Here is a 26147-nt window from a genome sequence, read left to right on the forward strand (position 1 = left end):
CTTCCCTTTATAAGCCTGCCTCTTTTCATTCTTCTGCCTGGGACTCTAATTTGTTCATACACAACGGTACGCAATTTTAATTTATTCTTAACTGTCATGCTAAATGTTTTGTTTTCCCCTTTGTGCGCCTATGTGCCAGTTTAGTTTACTATTTGTTTATCCTAGCTTTCATGCTAGCGTCTTTTGTTTGCCTTTTCTTAGCTCCAGTATTTTTGTTCTGTAGCACCTTTTGTTCAATAAATCATTAGTTCATACCTTTTGCTGTGTTGTAATTTGACGCATCCTCGAAGGAACAATTCGGCATCACAATGCCCAACAGGCGTAACAAAATTATGCTTTCCTGCTCAATGCCTGCTGTCATCTCTGCTTGTTTGGGTTCGTCACAAACTCAACTTGACACAAGGCCTGGAATTGGGGGTTAAATCACCAAAAATGATTCCCGGGCGTGGCCACTACTGCTGCTCACTGCTCCCGATGTAAAATAAAAAAAAAATCATTGTATTTTAATTCAATTTTTACATTTATTTATTTTATTTATTTATTGTCCTGTCCAGCCACTCAGACAAATAGTATTTTTGTCTTATTAGTAACGATTCTTAATCAGTTTTAAAAAATCTGTAAAAAAAAAAATGGTGATACTAATAGAGATCAAATAACAACGGAGCAGCAAGTAAGACAAGGAAAAGGGCGGAACACAAAGGGGCGTGTCTAGGGGCAGGACCAGGTGAGGACACTAATCAATGACCAGGTGGGCTAATCAACTCTGTCAACAGACACAAGAAACAAGCAAGCAGAACCAGAATGAAATAATGACTAAGAAGTACTAAACTCAACAACTTTTTTCCATTTCCATTTTCTACCGCTTATTCCCTTTCGGGTTCGCCTATCTCAGCTACAATCGGGCAGAAGGCGGTGTACACCCTGGACAAGTCGCAACTCAACAACTTGACCCAGGCAACAGATCACCACACTAACTATCTGAGGTGGACTTCCAGGACCTTCTTTCCCAGGTAAGAACCAGCAGAACCTCTTTTGTCTTCAGGTCAACTCTGTATTGAAGTATATACACTATCAGCTGTCAATCAACTATCTAATGAAGTACATACACTGCTATCAGCTGTCAATCAACTATCTATTGAAGTACATACACTATCAGCTGTCAATCAACTATCTAATGAAGTACATACACTGCTATCAGCTGTCAATCAACTATCTATTGAAGTACATACACTATCAGCTGTCAATCAACTATCTAATGAAGTATATACACTGCTATCAGCTGTCAATCAACTATTTAATGAAGTATATACACTGCTATCAGCTGTCAATCAACTATGTAATGAAGTATAAACACTGCTATCACCTGTCAATCAACTATGTAATGAAGTATATACACTGCTATCAGCTGTCAATCAACTATCTAATGAAGTATATACACTGCTGTCAGCTGTCAATCAACTATTTAATGAAGTATATACACTGCTATCACCTGTCAATCAACTATTTAATGAAGTATATACACTGCTATCAGCTGTCAATCAACTATTTAATGAAGTATATACACTGCTATCAGCTGTCAATCAACTATTTAATGAAGTATATACACTGCTATCAGCTGTCAGTCAACTATCTAATGAAGTATGTACACTGCTATCAGCTGTCAATCAACTATCTAATGAAGTATATACACTGCTATCAGCTGTCAATCAACTATCTAATGAAGTATATACACTGCTATCAGCTGTCAATCAACTATCTATTGAAGTACATACACTATCAGCTGTCAATCAACTATCTAATGAAGTATATACACTGCTATCAGCTGTCAATCAACTATTTAATGAAGTATATACACTGCTATCAGCTGTCAATCAACTATGTAATGAAGTATATACACTGCTATCACCTGTCAATCAACTATGTAATGAAGTATATACACTGCTATCAGCTGTCAATCAACTATCTAATGAAGTATATACACTGCTATCAGCTGTCAATCAACTATTTAATGAAGTATATACACCGCTATCACCTGTCAATCAACTATTTAATGAAGTATATACACTGCTATCAGCTGTCAATCAACTATTTAATGAAGTATGTACACTGCTATCAGCTGTCAATCAACTATCTAATGAAGTATATACACTGCTATCAGCTGTCAATCAACTATCTAATGAAGTATATACACTATCAGCTGTCAATCAACTATCTATTGAAGTATATACACTGCTATCAGCTGTCCATCAATCAATCAAAGTTGATTTACATAGCCTTTTTAATCACGACATTTAATCAACGTTGGGTTCTAGCGTTGATTTGACCATTGAAATATGGTCATTTCCCCTGACTAATATTCTACAACACAAATACAACCTTGAAACATCTTATTCACAACTATTAATCAATGTCAGGTTGTCACGTTGATTTGATGATTGAAATTTGGTCATTTCCCAACCCATATTCTACAACATGAATACAACGTTGAAACAACATACTTTTTGGCAATATTTAATCAATGTCATGTTGTGACGTTGATTTCACTCTGAAATTTGGTCATTTTCTCTGACCAATATTATACAACGTTGAAACAACATGCTTTTTGACGACGTTTAATCAACGTTGGGTTCTAGCGTTGATTTGACCATTGAAATGTGGTCATTTTCCCTGACTAATATTCTACAACATTGAAACAACGTTTAATCAACGTCCGGTTGTGACGTTGATTTGATGATTGAAATTTGGTCATTTCCCAACCAATAGTCTACACCACAAACAAAACATTGAAACATGCTGTTTGACAACGTTTATTCAATGTTGGGTTCTGACGTTGATTTGACATTGAAATTTGGTCATTTTCTCTGACTAATATTCTACAACATAAATACAACATCTTATTTACAACGTTTAAATAATGTCAGGTTGTGACGTTGCTCTGACCATTGAAATTTGGTCATTTCCCAACCAATATTCAACAACACAAATACAACATTGAAACAACATACTTTTTGGCAATATTTAATCAATGTCAGGTTGTGACGTTGATTTAACACTGAAATTTGGTCATTTTCTCTGACCAATACTCTACAACACAAATACAACACTGAAACATGTTTTTTTTCCAACGTTTATTCAATGTCAGGTTCTGACGTTGATTTGACATTGAAATTTGGTCGTTTTTCCTGACCAATATTCTACAACATAAATACAATGTTGAAAAAACATGCTTTTTGATGACGTTTAATCAACGTTGGGTTCTAGCGTTGATTTGACCATTGAAATGTGGTCACTTCCCCTGACTAATATTCTACAACACAAATACAACCTTGAAACAACATCTTATTCACAACTATTAATCAATGTCAGGTTGTCACGTTGATTTGATGATTGAAATTTGGTCATTTCCCAACCTATATTCTACAACATGAATACAACGTTGAAACAACATACTTTTTGGCAATATTTAATCAATGTCATGTTGTGACGTTAATTTCACTCTGAAATTTGGTCATTTTCTCTGACCAATATTCTACAACATAAATACAACGTTGAAACAACATGCTTTTTGACGACGTTTAATCAACGTTGGGTTCTAGCGTTGATTTGACCATTGAAATGTGGTCATTTTCCCTGACTACTATTCTAAACACAAATTTACATCTTATTTACAACGTTTAATAAATGTCAGATTGTGACGTTGATTTGATGATTGAAATTTGGTCATTTCCCAACCAATATTCTACACCACAAACACAACATTGAAACAACATGCTGTTTGACAACGTTTATTCAATGTTGGGTTCTGACGTTGATTTGACTTTGAAATTTGGTCATTTCCCAACCAGTATCTTACAGCCTGCTTTTTGACAATATTTATCCAATGTCAGGTTGTGATATTGATTTGACATTGAAATTTGGTCATTTCCCAACCAATATTCTACAACACAAATGCAACGTTGAAAAAAACATGGTTTTTACGACGTTTGTTCAATGTCAGGTTGAGACATTGATTTGACATTGAATATATTTAATCAATGTCATGTTGTGACGTTGATTTGACATTGAAATTTAGTCATTTTCTCTGACCTATTTTCTATACAACACTAAAACATGTTTTTTTCCCAACGTTTATTCAATGTCAGGTTGTGACGTTGATTTGACATTGAAATTTGGTCATTTCCCAACCAGTATCTTACAGCCTGATTTTTGACAATATTAATCCAATGTCAGGTTGTGATATTGATTTGACATTGAAATTCGGTCATTTCCCAACCAATATTCTACAACACAAATGCAACGTTGAAAAAAACATGGTTTTTACGAAGTTTGTTCAATGTCTGGTCGTGACATTGATTTGACATTGAATTTTTCTTATTTTCCTATCAATATTCTACAACACAAATACAATGTTAAAACATCTTATTTGCGTTTAATCAATGTTGATTTGTGACGTTGATTTGAACCGTTTTAAAATTGGTAATTTTCCCCAACAAATATTCTAAAACACAAATACAACATGCTTTTAGACAATATTTAATGTCAGGTTGTGACGTTGATTTGACATTGAATTTTGGTCATTTCCCAACCAATGTTCTACAACACTGGTGGTGGTCTCAAAAAAATGAGAATCCAAATGCAGATCCGGAAAAAAAAATCTCTATTTCATAACAAAAAAAAATAATTGTAACAAAAGATGATCTCCAGGAAAAACTGGGTCAAAAGTCTGTTTGGCACCTGAGGAAGTAGAAAAAAGATTACAAAAGGTTCTTCCAGTGGGTGAAGATGTAAGTGTAGGTTCCTTCCTGTTCTTCCAGTGGGTGAAGATGTAAGTGTAGGTTCCTTCCTGTTCTTCCAGTGGGTGAAGATATAAGTGTAGGTTCCTTCCAGTTCTTCCAGTGGGTGAAGATGTAAGTGTAGGTTCCTTCCTGTTCTTCCAGTGGGTGAAGATGTAAGTGTAGGTTCCTTCCTGTGCGTCCAGTGGGTGAAGATGTAAGTGTAGGTTCCTTCCTGTTCTTCCAGTGGGTGAAGATGTAAGTGTAGGTTCCTTCCTGTTCTTCCAGTGGGTGAAGATGTAAGTGTAGGTTCCTTCCTGTTCTTCCAGTGGGTGAAGATGTAAGTGTAAGTTCCTTCCTGTTCTTCCAGTGGGTGAAGATGTAAGTGTAGGTTCCATCTTGTTCTTCCAGTGGGTGAAGATGTAAGTGTAGGTTCCATCTTGTTCTTCCAGTGGGTGAAGATGTAAGTGTAGGTTCCTTCCTGTTCTTCCAGTGGTTGAAGATGTAAGTGTAGGGTCCTTCCTGTTCTTCCAGTGGGTGAAGGTGTAAGTGTAGGTTCCTTCCTGTTCTTCCAGTGGGTGAAGATGTAAGTGTAGGTTCCTTCCTGTGCGTCCAGCGGGTGAAGATGTAAGTGTAGGTTCCTTCCTGTTCTTCCAGTGGGGGAAGATGTAAGTGTAGGTTCCATCTTGTTCTTCCAGTGGGGGAAGATGTAAGTGTAGGTTCCTTCCTGTTCTTCCAGTGGGGGAAGATGTAAGTGTTGGTTCCATCTTGTTCTTCCAGTGGGGGAAGATGTAAGTGTAGGTTCCTTCCTGTTCTTCCAGTGGGGGAAGATGTAAGTGTAGGTTCCATCTTGTTCTTCCAGTGGGTGAAGATGTAAGTGTAGGTTCCATCTTGTTCTTCCAGTGGGTGAAGATGTAAGTGTAGGTTCCTTCCTGTTCTTCCAGTGGGTGAAGATGTAAGTGTAGGTTCCATCTTGTTCTTCCAGTGGGTGAAGATGTAAGTGTAAGTTCCTTCCTGTTCTCCCAGTGGGTGAAGATGTAAGTGTAGGTTCCTTCCTGTTCTTCCAGTGGGTGAAGATGTAAGTGTAGGTTCCTTCCTGTTCTTCCAGTGGGTGAAGATGTAAGTGTAGGTTCCTTCCTGTTCTTCCAGTGGGTGAAGATGTACGTGTAGGTTCCTTCCTGTTCTTCCAGTGAGTGAAAATGTAAGTGTAGGTTCATTCCTGTTCTTCCAGTGGGTGAAGATGTAAGTGTAGGTTCCTTCCTGTTCTTCCAGTGGGTGAAGATGTAAGTGTAGGTTCCTTCCTGTTCTTCCAGTGGGTGAAGATGTAAGTGTAGGTTCCTTTCTGTTCTTCCAGTGGGTGAAGATATAAAAGTAGATGTAAGTGTAGGTTCCATCCTGTTCTTCCAGTGGGTGAAGATGTAAGTGTAGGTTCCTTCCAGTTCTTCCAGTGGGTGAAGATGTAAGTGTAGGTTCCTTCCTGTTCTTCCAGTGGGTGAAGATGTAAGTGTAGGTTCCTTCCTGTTCTTCCAGTGGGTGAAGATGTAAGTGTAGGTTCCTTCCTGTTCTTCCAGTTGGTGAAGATATAAAAGTAGATGTAAGTGTAGGTTCCTTCCTGTTCTTCCAGTGGGTGAAGATGTAAGTGTAGGTTCCTTCCTGTGCGTCCAGTGGGTGAAGATGTAAGTGTAGGTTCCTTCCTGTGCGTCCAGTGGGTGAAGATGTAAGTGTATGTTCCTTCCTGTGCGTCCAGTGGGTGAGAATGTAAGTGTAGGTTCCTTCCTGTTCTTCCAGTGGGTGAAGATGTAAGTGTAGGTTCCTTCCTGTTCTTCCAGTGGAGGAAGATGTAAGTGTAGGTCCTTCCTGTTCTTCCAGTGGGTGAAGATATAAGTGTAGGTTCCTTCCTGTTCTTCCAGTGGGTGAAGATGTAAGTGTAGGTTCCTTCCTGTTCTTCCAGTGGGTGAAGATGTAAGTGTAGGTTCCTTTCTGTGCGTCCAGTGGGTGAAGATGTAAGTGTAGGTTCCTTCCTGTTCTTCCAGTGGGTGAAGATGTAAGTGTAGGTTCCTTCCTGTTCTTCCAGTTGGTGAAGATGTAAGTGTAGGTTCCTTCCTGTTCTTCCAGTGGGTGAAGATGTAAGTGTAAGTTCCTTCCTGTTCTTCCAGTGGGTGAAGATGTAAGTGTAGGTTCCTTCCTGTTCTTCCAGTGGGTGAAGATGTAAGTGTAGGTTCCTTCCTGTGCGTCCAGTGGGTGAAGATGTAAGTGTAGGTTCCTTCCTGTTCTTCCAGTGGGTGAAGATGTAAGTGTAGGTTCCTTCCTGTTCTTCCAGTGGTTGAAGATGTAAGTGTAGGTTCCTTCCTGTTCTTCCAGTGGGTGAAGATGTAAGTGTAGGTTCCTTCCTGTTCTTCCAGTGGGTGAAAATGTAAGTGTAGGTTCATTCCTGTTCTTCCAGTGGGTGAAGATGTAAGTGTAGGTTCCTTCCTGTTCTTCCAGTGGGTGAATATGTAAGTGTAGGTTCCTTCCTGTTCTTCCAGTGGGTGAAGATGTAAGTGTAGGTTCCTTCCTGTTCTTCCAGTGGGTGAAGATGTAAGTGTAGGTTCCTTTCTGTTCTTCCAGTGGGTGAAGATATAAAAGTAGATGTAAGTGTAGGTTCCATCCTGTTCTTCCAGTGGGTGAAGATGTAAGTGTAGGTTCCTTCCAGTTCTTCCAGTGGGTGAAGATGTAAGTGTAGGTTCCTTCCAGTTCTTCCAGTGGGTGAAGATGTAAGTGTAGGTTCCTTCCTGTTCTTCCAGTGGGTGAAGATGTAAGTGTAGGTTCCTTCCTGTTCTTCCAGTGGGTGAAGATGTAAGTGTAGGTTCCTTCCTGTTCTTCCAGTGGGTGAAGATGTAAGTGTAGGTTCCTTCCTGTTCTTCCAGTTGGTGAAGATATAAAAGTAGATGTAAGTGTAGGTTCCTTCCTGTTCTTCCAGTGGGTGAAGATGTAAGTGTAGGTTCCTTCCTGTGCGTCCAGTGGGTGAAGATGTAAGTGTAGGTTCCTTCCTGTGCGTCCAGTGGGTGAAGATGTAAGTGTAGGTTCCTTCCTGTTCTTCCAGTGGGTGAAGATGTAAGTGTAGGTTCCTTCCTGTTCTTCCAGTGGGTGAAGATGTAAGTGTAGGTTCCTTCCTGTTCTTCCAGTGGGTGAAGATGTAATTGTAGGTTCCTTCCTGTTCTTCCAGTGGGTGAAGATGTAAGTGTAGGTTCCATCTTGTTCTTCCAGTGGGTGAAGATGTAAGTGTAGGTTCCTTCCTGTTCTTCCAGTGAATTAAAATGTAAGTGTAGGTTCCATCTTGTTCTTCCAGTGGGTGAAGATGTAAGTGTAGGTTCCTTCCTGTTCTTCCAGTGGGTGAAGATGTAAGTGTAGGTTCCTTCCTTTTCTTCCAGTGGGTGAAGATATAAAAGTAGATGTAAGTGTAGGTTCCTTCCTGTGCGTCCAGTGGGTGAAGATGTAAGTGTAGGTTCCTTCCCGTGCGTCCAGTGGGTGAAGATGTAAGTGTAGGTTCCTTCCTGTTCTTCCAGTGGGTGAAGATGTAAGTGTAGGTTCCTTCCTTTTCTTCCAGTGGGTGAAGATATAAAAGTAGATGTAAGTGTAGGTTCCTTCCTGTGCGTCCAGTGGGTGAAGATGTAAGTGTAGGTTCCTTCCCGTGCGTCCAGTGGGTGAAGATGTAAGTGTAGGTTACTTCCTGTTCTCCCACTGGGTGAAGATGTAAGTGTAGGTTCCTTCCTGTGCGTCCAGCTGCAGAAGAAGACAATAAGTGCTGTTTGATGTCCAGTTCTTCAAGCAACAGTAGCTTAGTGATTATGGCGACGAAGGCACGCATGCGCATGCGCAGACAGGACATCCAAATCCCTGGAGTCAGATCATCATTCATCAGCTCGCTTCATCCCCGGGTTGCCAGACGTCGGCGCGTCCACACAAACCCTCCTCATCTTCCTCGTCCTCCTCCTCATCATCATCATCCAGACGTCGGCGCTCCAGGAGCAGAAGAAGAAGAAGAAGAAGAGTCTCCTCTGCGCACCTGCAGCCTGTTTTTCATTCTTTTGTCGTGGAAAAAAAAGCAGTCATATTCTGCGTGTTTTGGTGTCACTCAGCAGTCCGTCACCACGCCGCGGGGAGCATGGAGACAGTCCGAGTCCACGCACTCTTCTCCCGGCTTCTTCTCCTCGGCGTCGCGGGTAAGAACCTGCCAACCTCCGACCGCCTTTCTGGATGTTTCTGTTTGTGACATCTTGATCAAAGTTTGCAGCGTGACAACACTTCGGTACTTCCGGCTGGGTCTTACTCCTGCACACACACACACACACACACGTGTTGAATTGTGTATTGCATGTATTGCATGTACTGCGTGTACTGCGTGTATTGCATGTATTGCATGTACTGCGTGTATTGCATGTATTGCATGTACTGCGTGTACTGCATGTATTGCATGTATTGCATGTACTGCATGTACTGCGTGTATTGCATGTATTGCATGTACTGTGTGTATTGCATGTATTGCATGTATTGCGTGTACTGCCTGTACTGCGTGTATTGCTTGTATTGCATATATTGCATGTACTGCGTGTATTGCACGTATTGCGTGTACTGCGTGTATTGCATGTACTGCGTGTATTGCATGTATTGCGTGTACTGCGTGTATTGCATGTATTGCATGTACTGCGTGTATTGCATGTATTGCATGTACTGCGTGTATTGCATGTATTGCATGTACTGCGTGTATTGCATGTATTGCATGTATTGCATGTACTGTGTGTATTGCATGTATTGCATGTACTGCATGTATTGCATGTATTGCGTGTATTGCATGTACTACATGCACTGCATGTACTGCGTGTAATGCATGTACTACATGCACCGCATGTACTGCATGTACTACATGTATTGCATGTACTACATGTATTGCATGTACTACATGTATTGCATGTACTACATGTATTGCATGTACTACATGTACTGCGTGTATTGCGTGTACTGCGTGTATTGCGTGTACTACATGCACTGCGTGTATTGCATGTACTACATGCACTGAATGTATTGCATGTACTACATGCACTGCGTGTATTGCGTGTGCTACATGCACTGCGTGTATTGCGTGTGCTACATGCACTGCGTGTATTGCGTGTGCTACATGCACTGCGTGTATTGCGTGTGCTACATGCACTGCGTGTATTGCGTGTGCTGCATGCACTGCGTGTATTGCGTGTGCTGCATGCACTGCGTGTATTGCGTGTGCTGCATGCACTGCGTGTGCTGCATGCACTGCGTGTATTGCGTGTGCTGCATGCACTGCGTGTATTGCGTGTGCTGCATGCACTGCGTGTATTGCGTGTGCTGCATGCACTGCGTGTATTGCGTGTGCTGCATGCACTGCGTGTATTGCGTGTGCTGCATGCACTGCGTGTATTGCGTGTGCTGCATGCACTGCGTGTATTGCGTGTGCTGCATGCACTACGTGTATTGCGTGTACTGCGTGTACTACGTGTATTGCATGTACTGCGTGTACTACGTGTATTGCATGTACTGCGTGTGTTGCATGTACTACGTGTATTGCATGTACTGCGTGTGTTGCGTGTACTACATGCACTGCGTGTATTGCGTGTACTGCGTGTATTGCGTGTACTGCATGTATTGCATATACTGCGTGTATTGAACGTACTGCGTGTACTGAATTTATTGCATGTATTGTGTGTACTGCATGTACTTCGTCTAGTGCATGTACTGCATGTGTTGGGTGTACTGCATGCAGTGCATGTACTCACAATGCATGCAGTAAATGCAGTACGTGGAGTACATGCACTACACGCAGTACATGCAATACATACAATACATTATGTAATGCATGTACTGCATTATTGTGTGTACTTCATGTACTGCAGGTACTGCGTGATGCAGTCACTTCCAACCATTTTCAATGAGCATTTTTACTTGAGCGTGTCAGAAGTTAATCTGCCGTGTCGGAAGCAGATGATTGACATGTTACAAAGATCAGAAGCAGATGATTGACACGTTTGCGTTTAGTCTCTGGTCATCTTGTGTCGTGTGCAAGTCACCTAGGCAACAGGACATAATGTGTGTACACATTCTCAAGTATTTCACCATCTTGGTCACGGCTTGACTCGCATTGTAAGAGCGTTGACCTTTCAGTCTGTTGTTTGGAGCGAGACGCACACAAAAACATTTTGACAGTTTTCTAGAACAACCAAAGGCTGTTTTAACACTGCAGCTGAAGCCAGGCTGAATACACTTCATGCTAGACTGAGTGAACACGATGCTAACATCTAATCTAACTCTACACTCGTTACATAACTTCACCGAAATTGAAACAACGTTGAGAACTTGTTGAATTACTTCCTGATGTCCAGCAACTCAAACACAAGGTTGAAACATCTTATTTACTACCTTTAATCCATGTCAGGTTGTGATGTTGATTCGACCATTTAAGATTTGGTCATTTCCTAACCAACAACGTCGTGAAATTGAGACAGCATTGTCTTAATTCACAAACACAACCATTTTGCGACGTTACTTCGTCAGTTTTAAAGTACAAACCCCGTTTCCATATGAGTTGGGAAATTGTGTTGGATGTAAATATAAACAGAATACAATGATTTGCAAATCTTTTTCAAGCCATATTCAGTTGAATATGCTACAAAGACAACATATTTGATGTTCAAACTCATAAACTTTATTTTTTTTTTTGCAAATAATAATTAACTTAGAATTTCATGGCTGCAACGCGTGCCAAAGTAGTTGGGAAAGGGCATGTTCACCACTGTTACATCACCTTTTCTTTTAACAACACTCAATAAACGTTTGGGAACCGAGGAAACTAATTGTTGAAACTTTGAAAGTGGAATTCTTTCCCATTCTTGTTTTATGTAGAGCTTCAGTCCTTCAACAGTCCGGGGTCTCCGCTGTCGTATTTTACGCTTCATAATGCGCCACACATTTTCCATGGGAGACAGGTCTGGACTGCAGGCGGGCCAGGAAAGTACCCGCACTTTTTTTTTTACGAAGCCACGCTGTTGAATGTGGCTTGGCATTGTCTTGCTGAAATAAGCAGGGGCGTCCATGAAAAAGACGGCGCTTAGATGGCAGCATATGTTGTTCCAAAACCTGTATGTACCTTTCAGCATTAATGGTGCCTTCACAGATGTGTAAGTTACCCATGCCTTGGGCACTAATGCACCTCCATACCATCACACATGCTGGGTTTTGAACATTACGTCGATAACAGTCTGGATGGTTCGCTTCCCCTTTGGTCCGGATGACACGATGTCGAATATTTCCAAAAACAATTTGAAATGTGGACTCGTCAGACCACAGAACACTTTTCCACTTTGCATCAGTCCATCTTAGATGATCTCGGGCCCAGAGAAGCCGGCGGCGTTTCTGGATGTTGTTGATAAATGGCTTTGGCTTTGCATTGTAGAGCTTTAACTTGCACTTACAGATGTAGCGACAAACTTTATTTAGTGACAGTGGTTTTCTGAAGTATTCTGAGCCCATGTGGTGATATCCTTTAGAGATTGATGTGGGTTTTTGATACAGTGCCGTCTGAGGGATGGAAGGTCACTGTCGTTCAATGTTGGTTTCCGGCCATGCCGCTTACGTCGAGTGAGTTCTCCAGATTCTCTGAACTTTTTGATGATATTATGGAGCGTAGATGTTGAAATCCCTAAATTTCTTGCAATTGCACTTTGAGAAAGGTTGTTCTTAAACTGTTTGACTATTTGCTCACGCAGTTGTGGACAAAGGGGTGTACCTCGCCCCATCCTTTCTTGTGAAAGACTAAGGAAGCTGTTTTTATACCCAATCATGGCACCCACCTGTTCCCAATTAGCCTGCACACCTGTGGGATGTTCCAAATAAGTGTTTGATGAGCACTCCTCAACTTTATCAGTATTTATTGCCACCTTTCCCAACTTCTTTGTCACGTGTTGCTGGCATCAAATTCTAAAGTTAATGATTATTTGCACAAAATTTTTTTTTATGAGTTTGAACATCAAATATGTTGTCTTTGTAGCATATTCAACTTAATATGGGTTGAAAAGGATTTGCAAATCATTGTATTCTGTTTATATTTACATCAAACACAATTTCCCAACTCGTATGGAAACGGGGTTTGTACATGGACGTACAATCAATGTCTGGTGCCTGCTGGGGCGAGACCTAGAAAAACCTGTGTGTCGGCAAATTGGACTCAACTGAAATCAATTTAATCCGAGCTTGCTCGCCCCAAACACACTTTTAACTTGTTACATGTTTAAAAACAAACACACAACTAAACAATGAGAAATATTGTATCATAAGCAATACAATAGAATGAACTATGAAGTTTTATGGAGTATAAAGTACAGTATTTACCTTAGAGAGCGGACTTCTGCGGTATATCCTTCAATCTTCTTTACTGTCAAGCACACCATCCGCAGCTTATCCATATTTTAACGGATAAATGTCCCCCATTTAAATAGTATTTGAACATCTTTGGCTGGCGTTAGACTTCAGTGTAGCGCAGACTAGTGGTTAGCTACCCTCCGAATGCTTCGCCAAGTTGTTTGATGATTTATTTATTTAATTTCACGCTCATTTTCTTCCTTTTCATGCTTGAGAAAAAAAATCATATTTATGTGGATCTCCAGCTATAAGCTAATGCTAGCGAGTAAGAGTCAATGTTTTAGTTGGATTTTTCGTGGTGGAATTTGTGCGAAAAGGAAGCTCATGGCCGGAATTTTTGCACGTAACCAAAAGTAGTTTTTAACCTTCTTTACCTCAGGGCCCAACTTTCCTACCACAGAAATGTGAACACTGGGTTAGTAATCTTACACTTGATTTAATCAATAATGATATCAAACCTAGCTACAGTTTACAACTTTGTCAAATGATATGAAAACATGTGTTGATTACAAAGATGATTTATTTTACACTTAAGGCTTAGGTCAGGCTGATTATAAAAATAAATGCTATTCAAATTGCCGCCGGGGTGCTAATTAATGTAAAACATCTTCTCACTCCGGCACTTACCAAAGGCATGCGGTAAATTTAGGCCTGCGCTTATAAATTTGAGTGTGATGTAAGGATACCATCATGAAAAGCACATTTAATAAAAACATTATGGTCTTACCTTAACTTATAAATGAAGTCCATGCGCAGCTCCTTCTGATCAAAAGCATCGATAACTTGTTTATAGAAGTCTTCCTTATCTTTCTTCAGTTTTAAAAGTCTCTCTGTCTCGATGGAGATCTTCCTTTATTACCTCCTGCTTCCATTGAAAGTCCAGTTTAGTAAACGATTTTATTTTAGATATGTAATCCCCCATGTTAAAAGTGCAAGCGAGAGGAAATAATAAACGATCGCTGCTTGTTGTCACTTCTTCTGCAGCCGAGTAGTCGCAAGAAGGATCACTAGCGCCCTCTACCACCAGGAGGCGGGAGTCATTTAATGACTCATATTTGACACACGCAGCTACGGTATATTAATAAAAAAAATAGCTGCTTACTGTTCTTTTTAGCATATTCAATAGCTTGGAGCTTAAATCCTACTGAATAGCTCTTAATCTTCTTCCCTTTATGCCATTTCAAATGATTGAAATCAGCCTCCTCCATTTTGAAAATGATGACAGGTGAAGTGTCACTCGTGACGTGACGAGTTTGACCCGGGGGAAATTCTAGGCATCTGTTAATTATTTAGCAAAACGAGTTTGATCCGGCGGAAATTCTAGACATGCGCTGATAAAAACAATATTTTGCGAAACGAGTTTGACCCGGCGTTAATCCTAAGCCGGCGGTAATGCTAAGCATGCCCTAATTATTTTGTGGAACGAGTTGACCCGGCAGTAATTCTAGGCAGGCGCATACTATATACATGGCGGCAATTCAAGGAAATACGGTAATAAATTTGCATACAATTGTGTGTTGAAATAAGTGAACTAAATTAATAATGACTTAACTGTCTATAAAAATAAAAGTGCAAATGAGAATACAGCTCCACCACTTTAGTCATCATTTTGCGCTTAAGAAACGTCTGACTTCTTCTATTTGTCGGATATTGTCACTGCTGCCACAAGTGGTGGAAAGGTGTATTACAAATGCAACACATTTGAGCTGAGAAACACATTTTTTCTAATTGTTCTGCCCTGTGGTTAAAGGGGCTGTTTGCAACATTTACACAAAGGCGCTAACTTTCCCATCTATTTGCCACAGTAGATTCCGCCCTTTATCAGACAAACTTGGAATTTGTGAAACATACAAACCATTTTAAAACAAACATGTTCTAACACAGGGGTCACCAACCTTTTTTTTAATGCCGAAGGGCTACCAGTTTGATAAACACTTAAATAAATTGCCAGAAATAGCCAATTAGCTCAATTTACCTGTTATTATTAATTAATGATATTTATCTTTGTGGAAACACTGATCATCCATCCATCCATCCATCATCTTCAGCTTATCCGAGGTCGGGTCGCGGGGGCAACAGCCTAAGCAGGGAAACCCAGACTTCCCTCTCCCCAGCCACTTCGTCTAGCTCTTCCCGGGGGATCCCGAGGCGTTCCCAGGCCAGCCGGGAGACATAGTCTTCCCAACGTGTCCTGGGTCTTCCCCGTGGCCTCCTACCGGTTGGACGTGCCCTAAACACCTCCCTAGGGAGGCGTTCGGGTGGCATCCTGACCAGATGCCCGAACCACCTCATCTGGCTCCTCTCGATGTGAAGGAGCAGCGGCTTTACTTTGAGTTCCTCCCGGATGGCAGAGCTTCTCACCCTATCTCTAAGGGAGAGACCCGCCACACGGCGGAGGAAACTCATTTCGGCCGCTTGTACCCGTGATCTTATCCTTTCGGTCATGACCCAAAGCTCATGACCATAGGTGAGGATGGGAACGTAGATCGACCGGTAAATTGAGAGCTTTGCCTTCCGGCTCAGCTCCTTCTTCACCACAACGGATCGGTACAACGTCCGCAATACTGAAGACGCCGCACCGATCCGCCTGTCGATCTCACGATCCACTCTTCCCCCACTCGTGAACAAGACTCCTAGGTATTTGAACTCCTCCACTTGGGGCAGGGTCTCCTCCCCAACCCGGAGATGGCATTCCACCCTTTTCCGGGCGAGAACCATGGACTCGGACTTGGAGGTGCTGATTCTCATTCCGGTCGCTTCACACTCTGCTGCGAACCGATCCAGCGAGAGCTGAACATCCCAGTCAGATGAAGCCATCAGGACCACATCATCTGCAAAAAGCAGAGACCTAATCCTGCGGTCACCAAACCGGAACCCCTCAACGCCTTGACTGCGCCTAGAAATTCTGTCCATAAAAGTTATGAACAGAATCGGTGACAAAGGACAGCCTTGGCGGAGTCCAACCCTCACTGGAAATGTGTCCGACTTACTGCCGGAAATGCGGACCAAGCTCTGGTACTGATCGTACAGGGATCGGACCGCCACAATAGGATAGTCCGATACCCCATACTCTCTAAGCACTCCCCACAGGACTTCCCGAGGGACACGGTCCAATGCCTTCTCCAAGTCCACAAAGCACATGTAGACTGGTTGGGCAAACTCCCATGCACCCTCAAGAACCCTGCCGAGAGTATAGAGCTGGTCCACAGTTCCACGACCAGGGCGAAAACCACACTGTTCCTCCTGAATCCGAGGTTCGACTATCCGGCGTAGTCTCCTCTTCAGTACACCTGAATAAACCTTACCGGGAAGGCTGAGGAGTGTGAAATCATCTAAATGATTTCTTACAAAAAATATATAATTTTGATGACATGTTTTAGATAGGTTAAAATATATAACAAATTGGACCAAGCTATATTTCTAACAAAGACAAATCATTATTTCTTCTAGATTTTCCAGAACAAAAATTTTAAAAGAAATTCAAAAGACTTTGAAATAAGATTTAAATTTGATTCTACAGATTTTCTAGATTTGCCAGAATAATTTTTGGGGAATTTTAATCATAAGTTTGAAGAAATATTTCACAAATATTCTTCGTCGAAAAAAACGAAGCTAAAATGAAAAATTAAATTAAAATGTGTTTATTATTTTTTAGAATAAAAAAAAAAATACTTGAACATTGATTTAAACTGTCAGGAAAGAAGAGGAAGGAATTTAAAAGGTAAAAAGGTGTTTAAAAATCCTAAAATCATTTTTAAGGTTGTATTTTTTTCTCAAAAATTTTCTTTCTGAAAGTTATAAGAAGCAAAGTAAAAAAATAAATGAATTTATTTAAACAAGTGAAGACCAAGTCTTTAAAATATTTTCTTGGATTTTCAAATTCTATTTGAGTTTTGTCTCTCTTAGAATTAAAAATGTCCAGCAACGCGAGACCAGCTTGCTAGTAAATAAATACAATTTTAAAAAATAGAGGCGGCTCGCTGGTAAGTTCTGCTATTTGAGCTATTTTTAGAACAGGCCAGTGGGCGACTCGTCTGGTGACCCCTGATCTAACATAAGCTAGCCAACGGGTGTTGCTGTTATATATTTTTTTGCTTTTTAAAAATGTAACTGTGAGGAAGTCGCAAACCTCACCTTTTAAGAAACACCGACCTAAGGCGTGTGTGACAAAATGAGGGCACGACTTAATGGGTGACTTGGAATTTCTCACACAGCTTAAAAATATTTTTTGCAAAGCAGAGTAACCCTGTAATACTCTTCCATATCAGTAGGTGGCAGCCGCTAGCTAATTGCTTTGTAGTTGTGGGAAACAGTGGGAGGCAGGGTGCAGGTAAAAAGGTGTCTAATGCTTTAGACCAGGGGTGTCAAACTCATTTTAGATCATTGAGTGGGTCGGACTGGCACGATAACTTAAAAATAAAGACAACTTCAGATTGTCTTCTTTGTTTAAAAATAGAACAAGCACATTCTGAAATTGTACAAATCATAATGTTGTTTTGTTTTTTTACACTTAAATGTTTCGTTTAATAGTATTGCATCTTTATTTATATTTTCTGACTAAATTATGTGATAACGGTCATCTGTTAACTCATTGGTGTTAATTTTCAATCAAGATAAAAAAAATATATATCAAAATCAAATGACAGGATGTTTATGTATTTTGATCATTTTCCCTCGACCGGTGTGTGAACATCATGTGGGTTATACATTTTTTTTGCATATGAAGCACATTCTACAAAGAATTGCTTTTGTGATATCCAGTGGACACGTTTAGAATAGCAGTTTATTCCATTAAAACATTTTGGCGCATTTTTATACTGGATAAAACCTGTTTATGGTCCTGATCCGGCCCACGGGTCTTACGTTTGACACCCCTGCTTTAGACCAAAAATAAACAAAAGGTGAGTGCAGCTAAAAAGAGGAATTGAAGGATAGGGGAAGACTACGCAGAACCAAACTGAAACTGAACTGGCTACAAAGTTAACAAAAAACGGAATGCTGGACGACAGCAAAGACTTACTCTGGCGCAAAGACAAAGTACACCCAAACATGATATGACAATCAACAATGTCCCCACAAAGAAGGATTAAAAACAACTGAAATATTCTTGATTGCTAGAACAAAGTAGATGCGGGGAATATCGCCCAAAGGAAGACAGGAAAATACCAAAATAATAGAAAAAGCCACCAAAATAGGACCGCAAGACAAGAAGTAGAAGACTACGCACAGGAAAAGAGCAAAAAAGTTGGCTCCAAAAAGACTGAACAGAAAAGAGCACACCAGCTGGTTGCCAAAAACGAGGTCACTGACCTTATGAAACATTCATGAAAGACATTTCCGTCTGTGTATTCTGCGTACGCTATCGCAAAGCACAACCCATAGAGGGCGCATCCGTTAATGCTGACGTTGCATTTATGTGATGATGTGATAATTGCGCAGTATTAGCATCGACTCGGTCACATGAGTCCATTCCAAGGAGTTAGCTTCTGAACTAGCAATACGACGGAGTTGACTTTGTCTCAATGTTCACGTTCCACATTTGAGTACTTTTCGACAGCGAGGCATCTTTGCCTGCAGCGATACGACTGCAGCACAGTCCAACCATCTGTCTCGCTGTCTGCCAAGTCGGCATGTGGAAGACTGTCTTGTTTGACTCGCGGTATCACACCCACACACTAAACTGCCTGATGTGTGTGTTGGCCTAATTCCGTCCATTTTTTTTCTAAACACCACTTCTCTCTTTCATATTTTAATGGTGGAATGGGGCCCGAATGCAATCATCTCAGAACGGAGCGATTGTCTTGCTGTTGTCGACTGAAGTATCGCAACATTAAAAAAGCACTGGACAGCTCTGGTTCCAAAAGAGAGGTAAAACAAAAGTAGTGAACGGAAGGCAAGATATTCCTTCTGATAACGTTGGACAAATGGGAATGCTCAAAGCCATGTTTGTTTACAGTGGAAGTTTAATGCTTCTTTAGCACCTGCAGTAAGTGGACTTGTCCAAAAGGTGGCGCCATTGCACACATTTTGTTTTACACCTTACAAAAATTACTTTGTTGAATTTCGTTGTCATCTCAATGAGCTGTTTTATTCACATTACAGCTGCTCCAAGTGCTAACTGCTAGCCTGAAGCACATACACACAATGTCGTAACATGAAGACGCACCGCAACCTTTACATAATCGCAACACAGAAAGCACAGAACAGCTTCGTTTCAAAAAGAGATATAAAACAAAAGTAGTGAGCAGAAGGAAAGAATGACATTACAGCTGCTCCAAGTGCTAACTGCTAGCCTGAAAAACACACAACGTCGTAACATGAAGACGCGTACATAACCCGTACATTATTGCAACATAAAAAGCACAGAACAGCTCCCTTTCAAAAAGAGAGGTAAAACAAAAGTAGTGAACAGAAGGAATGATAGAAATGAACAAAGCCATGTTTGTTTACAGTGGAAGTCCAATGCTTCTTCAGCGCCTGCAGTAAGATTACTCGTCCCAAATTATACGACATCTTTCAGTTTATGTTAGGTTCTGCCAATGTCAAAATATTGTATAGTTGTTGTTTTTTTAGACCCTACAAAAATATTTTTGTTGAATTTTGTTGTTTTCTTAACGAGCTGTTTATTCACAACATTACAGCTGCTACAAGTTCTAACCACTAGCCTGAAAAACATACACACAATGTCATAGCATGAAGACATGCCGCAACCTGTACATAATCGCAACATAAAAAGCACAGAAGAGTTCCGTATCAAAAAGAGAGGTAAAACAAAAGTAGTGAACAGAAGGAAAGCTAAATAGGGTGATAACGTCGGACAAGTAGAAAAGCACAAAGCCATGTTTGTTTACAGTGGAAGTCCGATGCTTCTTTTCTTCAGCGCCTGCAGTAAGTGGGCTTGTTCAAAAGGTGGCGTCATAGCACGACATTTTTTTAGTCCTTGCAAAAACGGCTTTGTTGAATTTCGTTGTCATCTTAACGAGCTGTTTTATTCATGACATCACAGCTGCTCCAAGCGCTAACTGCTAGCCTGAAAAACATACACACAATGTCTTAACATAAAGATGCACCGCAACCCGTACATAATCACAACATAATAAGCACGGAACAGCTGCGTTTCAAAAAGAGAGGTAAAACAAAAGTAGTGAACAGAAGGAAAGATAAAACTGGCGATAACGTCGGACAAGTAGAAAACCACAAAGCCATGTTTGTTCACAGTGGAAGTCCAATGCTTCTTTTCTTCAGCGCCTGCAGTAAGTGGGCTTGTTCAAAAGGTGGCGTCATAGCACGACATTTTTTTAGTCCTTGCAAAAACTGCTTTGTTGAATTTCGTTGTCATCTTAACGAGCTGTTTTATTCATGACATTACAGCTGCTACAAATTCTAACCACTAGCCTGAAAAACATACACACAATGTCATGGCATGAAGACATGCCGCAACCTGTACATAATCGCAACATAAAAAGCACAGAAGAGTTCCGTTTCAAAAAGAGAGGTAAAACAAAAGTAGTGAACAGAAGGAAAGATAAAAACTGGTGATAACTTCGGACAAGCAGAAATGCACAAAGCCATGTTTGTTTAAAGTGGAAGTCCAATGCTTCTTCAGCACCTGCAGTAAGTGGACTTGTCCAAAAGGTGGCGACAAAGCACAAATATTAACGCACCTTTATGTTATGTTCTGTGCATGTCAAAGTACAGTATTCCGATTTAAAACGTGATGCATGAAAATGCACATCAGAATCAGATATTTTTCCCCCCAGAGTCCATGTAGACCGGAACATTCTACTCCTAATGATTATTATATTAAATAAATATGAATGATATTGACACATATATTTGCCCTTTGTGGTGAAAAATCATAACGCTTGTAACTTCCTTCCACATGCTCCCATCTTCCTGAAATTTTTGATGATGGGTCGAGGAATTGGGGCGGACGTGACCGCTGGGTCATGTGACCACTGTTGGACCAGAGGGCCGTGGCTTATCGTCTTTGTTCTGTTTGTTTCCAAAGTTGTTTGAGGAGGTTGAGGTCAGGGCTTTTCTGGTTCTTCCTGTGCGCACTGGTTCCGAGCCTGTGAGGTGAATAGAAGGATTATGGCTCATATTTGCTGCTATGCAGCAGCATATGTTGCTGATTCTGTGTGTCTGACATGATCTTTTCATATTTGCTGCTATGCAGCAGCATATGTTGCTGCTGTGCGTCTGGCATGATCTTTTCATAATTGCTGCTATGCAGCAGAATATATTGCTACTTCTGTGCGTCTGACACGATCTTTTCGTAGTTGCTGCTATGCAGCAGCATATGTTGCTGCTTCTGTGCGTCTGATACGATCTTTTCGTAGTTGCTGCTACTTCTGTGCGTCTGACATGATCTTTTCGTAGTTGCTGCTATGCAGCAGCATATGTTGCCGCTTCTGTGCGTCTGACATGATCTATTCGTAGTTGCTGCTATGCAGCAGCATATGTTGCCGCTTCTGTGCGTCTGACATCTCTTCGTAGTTGCTGATATGCAGCAGCATATGTTGCTGTTTGTGTGCGTCTGACATGATCTTTTCATATTTGCTGCTATGCAGCAGCATATGTTGCTGCTTCTGTGCGTCTGACATGATCTTTTCGTAGTTGCTGCTATGCAGCAGCATATGTTGCTTCTGTGCGTCTGGCATGATCTTTTCACATTTGCTGCTATGCAGCAGCATATGTTGCTGCTTGTGTGCGTCTGACATATTTTCATATTTGCTGCTATGCAGCAGCATATGTTGCCGCTTCTGTGCGTCTGACATGATCTTTTCATATTTTCTGCTATGCAGCAGCATATGTTGCTGCTTCTGTGCATCTTATATGATCTTTTCATATTTGCTGCTTTGCAGCAGCATATGTTGCTACTTCTGTGCGTCTGACATGATCTTTTCGTATTTGCTGCTGTGCAGCAGCATATGTTGCCGCTTCTGTGCGTCTGACATGATCTTTTCACATTTGCTGCTATGCAGCAGCATATGTTGCCGCTTCTGTGCGTCTGACATGATCTTTTCATATTTTCTGCTATGCAGCAGCATATGTTGCTGCTTCTGTGCATCTTATATGATCTTTTCATATTTGCTGCTTTGCAGCAGCATATGTTGCTACTTCTGTGCGTCTGACATGATCTTTTCGTATTTGCTGCTGTGCAGCAGCATATGTTGCCGCTTCTGTGCGTCTGACATGATCTTTTCACATTTGCTGCTATGCAGCAGCATATGTTGCCGCTTCTGTGCGTCTGACATGATCTTTTCATATTTTCTGCTATGCAGCAGCATATGTTGCTGCTTCTGTGCATCTTATATGATCTTTTCATATTTGCTGCTTTGCAGCAGCATATGTTGCTACTTCTGTGCGTCTGACATGATCTTTTCGTATTTGCTGCTGTGCAGCAGCATATGTTGCCGCTTCTGTGCGTCTGACATGATCTTTTCACATTTGCTGCTATGCAGCAGCATATGTTACTGCTTCTGTGCGTCTGACATGATCTTTTCATGATCTTTTCTGCTTTGTTCTTTTAGAGAAAGTGGACAATGAACTTTATAAACAATACAGATATAAATATAATCCCCCGTCACAATAACTGTCTTTATTTCTTTCTGTGCACACACACACACACACACGTGTGTGTGTGTGTGTGTATACATATATGTGCGTATATATGCATGTATGTATAAATGTGTAGTGAGTCTTATTCTGCGTTATGTAGTTTTTGGAGTAAGAGACACTCCACCATTCCGTCGTTTCATCATTTATTGGCCACCTCATCAGCAAAAGTCTGAAAGAAGAGGAAATAAACAACATTCATTCATACAAAAATAATAATTTAAATTGCATTAACAAAAACGTTTTATCACCCAAAAAATAATGATAATACACAAAGCCACATACCTTTGTTGGAAACATGAAACACATACACAGGTCTCTACTTTTCTGGCGTAGTGATATCTGCGTAAATACCATGCGTAATTATGACCAAACATTTCAAACATCCTTACTTAACAAAATTGTGCATAAAGAAAATACTTAAAACAACACATCACTTATACCGACAACATTGTTTTAACTTGTTATGAAAGTTTAGAAATAATATTTAGACAAGAAACACAGAGCAATGGAGAACTATTACCTCATCAGCAAAAGTCCGATAGAAGAGGAAGTAAATATCCGAAAAAAAAACGCAGAGTCACTTCCTGCACCAGACATCCGGTTGTTCAAAATAAAACCAATACTTCAAAATAAAACATAACACCCTGTCTCGTTCATAATATAGCGCAACAACACACTATTCCATATGTATGTGTATGTATGTATATATATATATACAAACCCCATTTCCATATGAGTTGGGAAATTGTTTTAGATGTAAATATAAACAGAATACAATGATTTGCAAATCCTTTTCAAGCCATATTCAGTTGAATATGCTACAAAGACAACATATTTGATGTTCAAACTCATAAACTTTTTTTTTTCTTGCAAATAATAATAAACTTAGGATTTCATGGCTGCAACAAGTGCCAAAGTAGTTGGGAAAGGGCATGTTCACCACTGTGTTACATCACAGAAAGAAGAAAATTACTTAAATACTGGCTGTGATGATCAGGAACAGGTGCGGGACTTAGGGCAGGGGCGTGACAAGGTCGGAACTAATACGTTGGCATGGAAACAAGCAAAACGTGACTGAATGTCCAAAATCCAAAACATAACATGACAAAACAAAACATGATCCATAGGTGTGACAGATTGACACCTTTATTAGTAGATTGCAAAGTACAGTACATATTCCGTACAATTGACCACTAAATGGTAACACCCGAATAAGTTTTTCAACTTGTATCATCAATTCATGATACAAATGGCATAAAAAACAATGTGTGGACTGCTTAATGACGCCAGTAAACAACACCAAAACTTTAAATCCACTCAAAGATCAGTCAAAATGTTTTTAGTAGGACTTTGAAGCCGCACCACTTGACGAATTGTCGGCCCGTTACGGCTACCGTAGTGTTACTATGGTTTGTGTATAAAGAACGCAAAATGGCAGACATATTATCTGGCGTTTTGTTTCAAAATAAAAGCCAAAAGCAACTTTTTTTTACCTTCTGGTACCTGCTGATCTGTTTTTGGGATCTGCATTAGTGCTGAAAATTTGTGCGCATCTGCCTTTGTAGTTGGTGGTTATGTGACATTCATCCTCCACTGTTGCCATTTCTAATATAAAGTAGTGTAAAGTTCTTACTTATATCTGTCAGTAAACTCCCCATGAAAGCACTAAAACATACCGGTGTAGTGAGTTGACATTAATCACCCAATGAACTTTACTTATCAGAGAGTTCCGGTCGGACGGTTTTTCACATGACACATTTTGGGTGGTGTTGTTGTTTTCCGGATGAGGAGATGCTGCTCCGTTATTGATTAAAGTAAATTCTGAATGTCATTAAAACAGTTAGCCCCAATCCACTTTATTTGTATCAGACATTTAAACAACAAAAAATGTTTCCAAAGTGCTGCACAACAATGTTAAAAACAATATTCAAATATTATCCTTAGCTCCACCAATGACTGAATAAAAACAATAAATAGACAAATATAAAACTGTCAGGTTGTGTTGGTGACGAACCAGGCATTGAGCAAGAAAACATCATATAATGTCCAAAAATATAAAAATAAAGACGAAACACAAACCAGAAAATGGGAAGACAAACTGGAAACAGGGAAGAGGGATCCAGCAAACAGGAACTAGGAACAAAAAGACGGAAAGTAATCCACGGTTTACAGGAACGGCGACAAGTAGTCAGGACAATAATCCATCCCTGACTGGAGGAACAAGCAGGTTTAAATAGGAGCGGGCTGATTGACGCCAGGTGTGGCCAAGTGCCAATCAGCCGCAGCTGAGGGGAAACAGCGCTCAGGGAGAAAAGCAGGAAATGACCAAAATAAAAGCTCTGACAGGAAACAAATACATACACAGAGGAAAAACTAAAACAAAACCAACTGTCAGGGGACAAACCTGACAAAAACCAAGTCATTGTCACCGACGTCCCACTGGGTGTGAGTTTTCCTTGCCCTTATGTGGGCCTACCGAGGATGTCGTGGTGGTTTGTGCAGCCCTTTGAGACACTAGTGATTTAGGGCTATATAAGTAAACATTGATTGATTGATTGATTGATTGAATGTAAAAATAAATATCATTAAAAACGATTTTAAAAGCTTAACCCAATTAAAACAATGAATCGATTATTTATATATATATATATATATATATATATATATATATATATATATATATGTGTATATATATGTATATGTTGGCCCTGTGATAAGGTGGCGACTTGTCCAGGGTGTACCCCGCCTTCCGCCCGATTGTAGCTGAGATAGGCGCCAGCACCCCCGCGATCCCGAAAGGTAGCGGTAGAAAATGGATGGATGGATATATATATATATATATATATATATATATATATATATATATATATATATATATATATATATATATTGTGTGTGTGGGGCTTCACTGTGGCAGAGGGGTTAGTGCGTCTGCCTCACAATACAAAGTTCCTGCAGTCCTGGGTTCAAATCCAGGCTCGGGATCTTTCTGTGTGGAGTTTGCATGTTCTCCCCGTGAATGCGTGGGTTCCCTCCGGGTACTCCGGCTTCCTCCCACTTCCAAAGACATGCACCTGGGGATAGGTTGACTGTCAACACTAAATTGGCTCTAGTGTGTGAATGTTGTCTATCTGTGTTGGCCCTGCGATGAGGTGGCGACTTGTCCAGGGTGTACCCCGCCTTCCGCACGATTGCAGCTGAGATAGGAGCCAGCGCCCCCCGCAACCCCAAAAGGGAATAAGCGGTAGAAAAATGGATGGATGGATGTGTGTGTGTGTGTGTGTGTATTTATGGCACTTCTTCCACTCCCGTCCTTGCACGCTACAC

General features: G+C 40.6%; 1 protein-coding gene across 4 annotated transcripts in view; it reads left to right on the top strand.

Annotated features, from left to right (window-relative positions):
• Positions 1-679: 679 nt before the first annotated feature.
• LOC133561055 (receptor-type tyrosine-protein phosphatase zeta-like) overlaps positions 680-26147 on the top strand; it is a 213382-nt gene continuing 187914 nt past the window's right edge. For 2 of the 4 annotated variants that reach the window (XM_061914219.1, XM_061914220.1), the window contains exon 1: positions 8699-8974. In XM_061914219.1, the coding sequence (XP_061770203.1) occupies positions 8917-8974 (58 nt within the window). In that variant the 5' untranslated portion in view covers positions 8699-8916. The other 2 variants (XM_061914222.1, XM_061914221.1) reach the window with 2 other exon arrangements.

Source organism: Nerophis ophidion, linkage group LG10 (assembly GCF_033978795.1).
Source record: "Nerophis ophidion isolate RoL-2023_Sa linkage group LG10, RoL_Noph_v1.0, whole genome shotgun sequence".
NCBI lineage: Eukaryota > Metazoa > Chordata > Actinopteri > Syngnathiformes > Syngnathidae > Nerophis > Nerophis ophidion.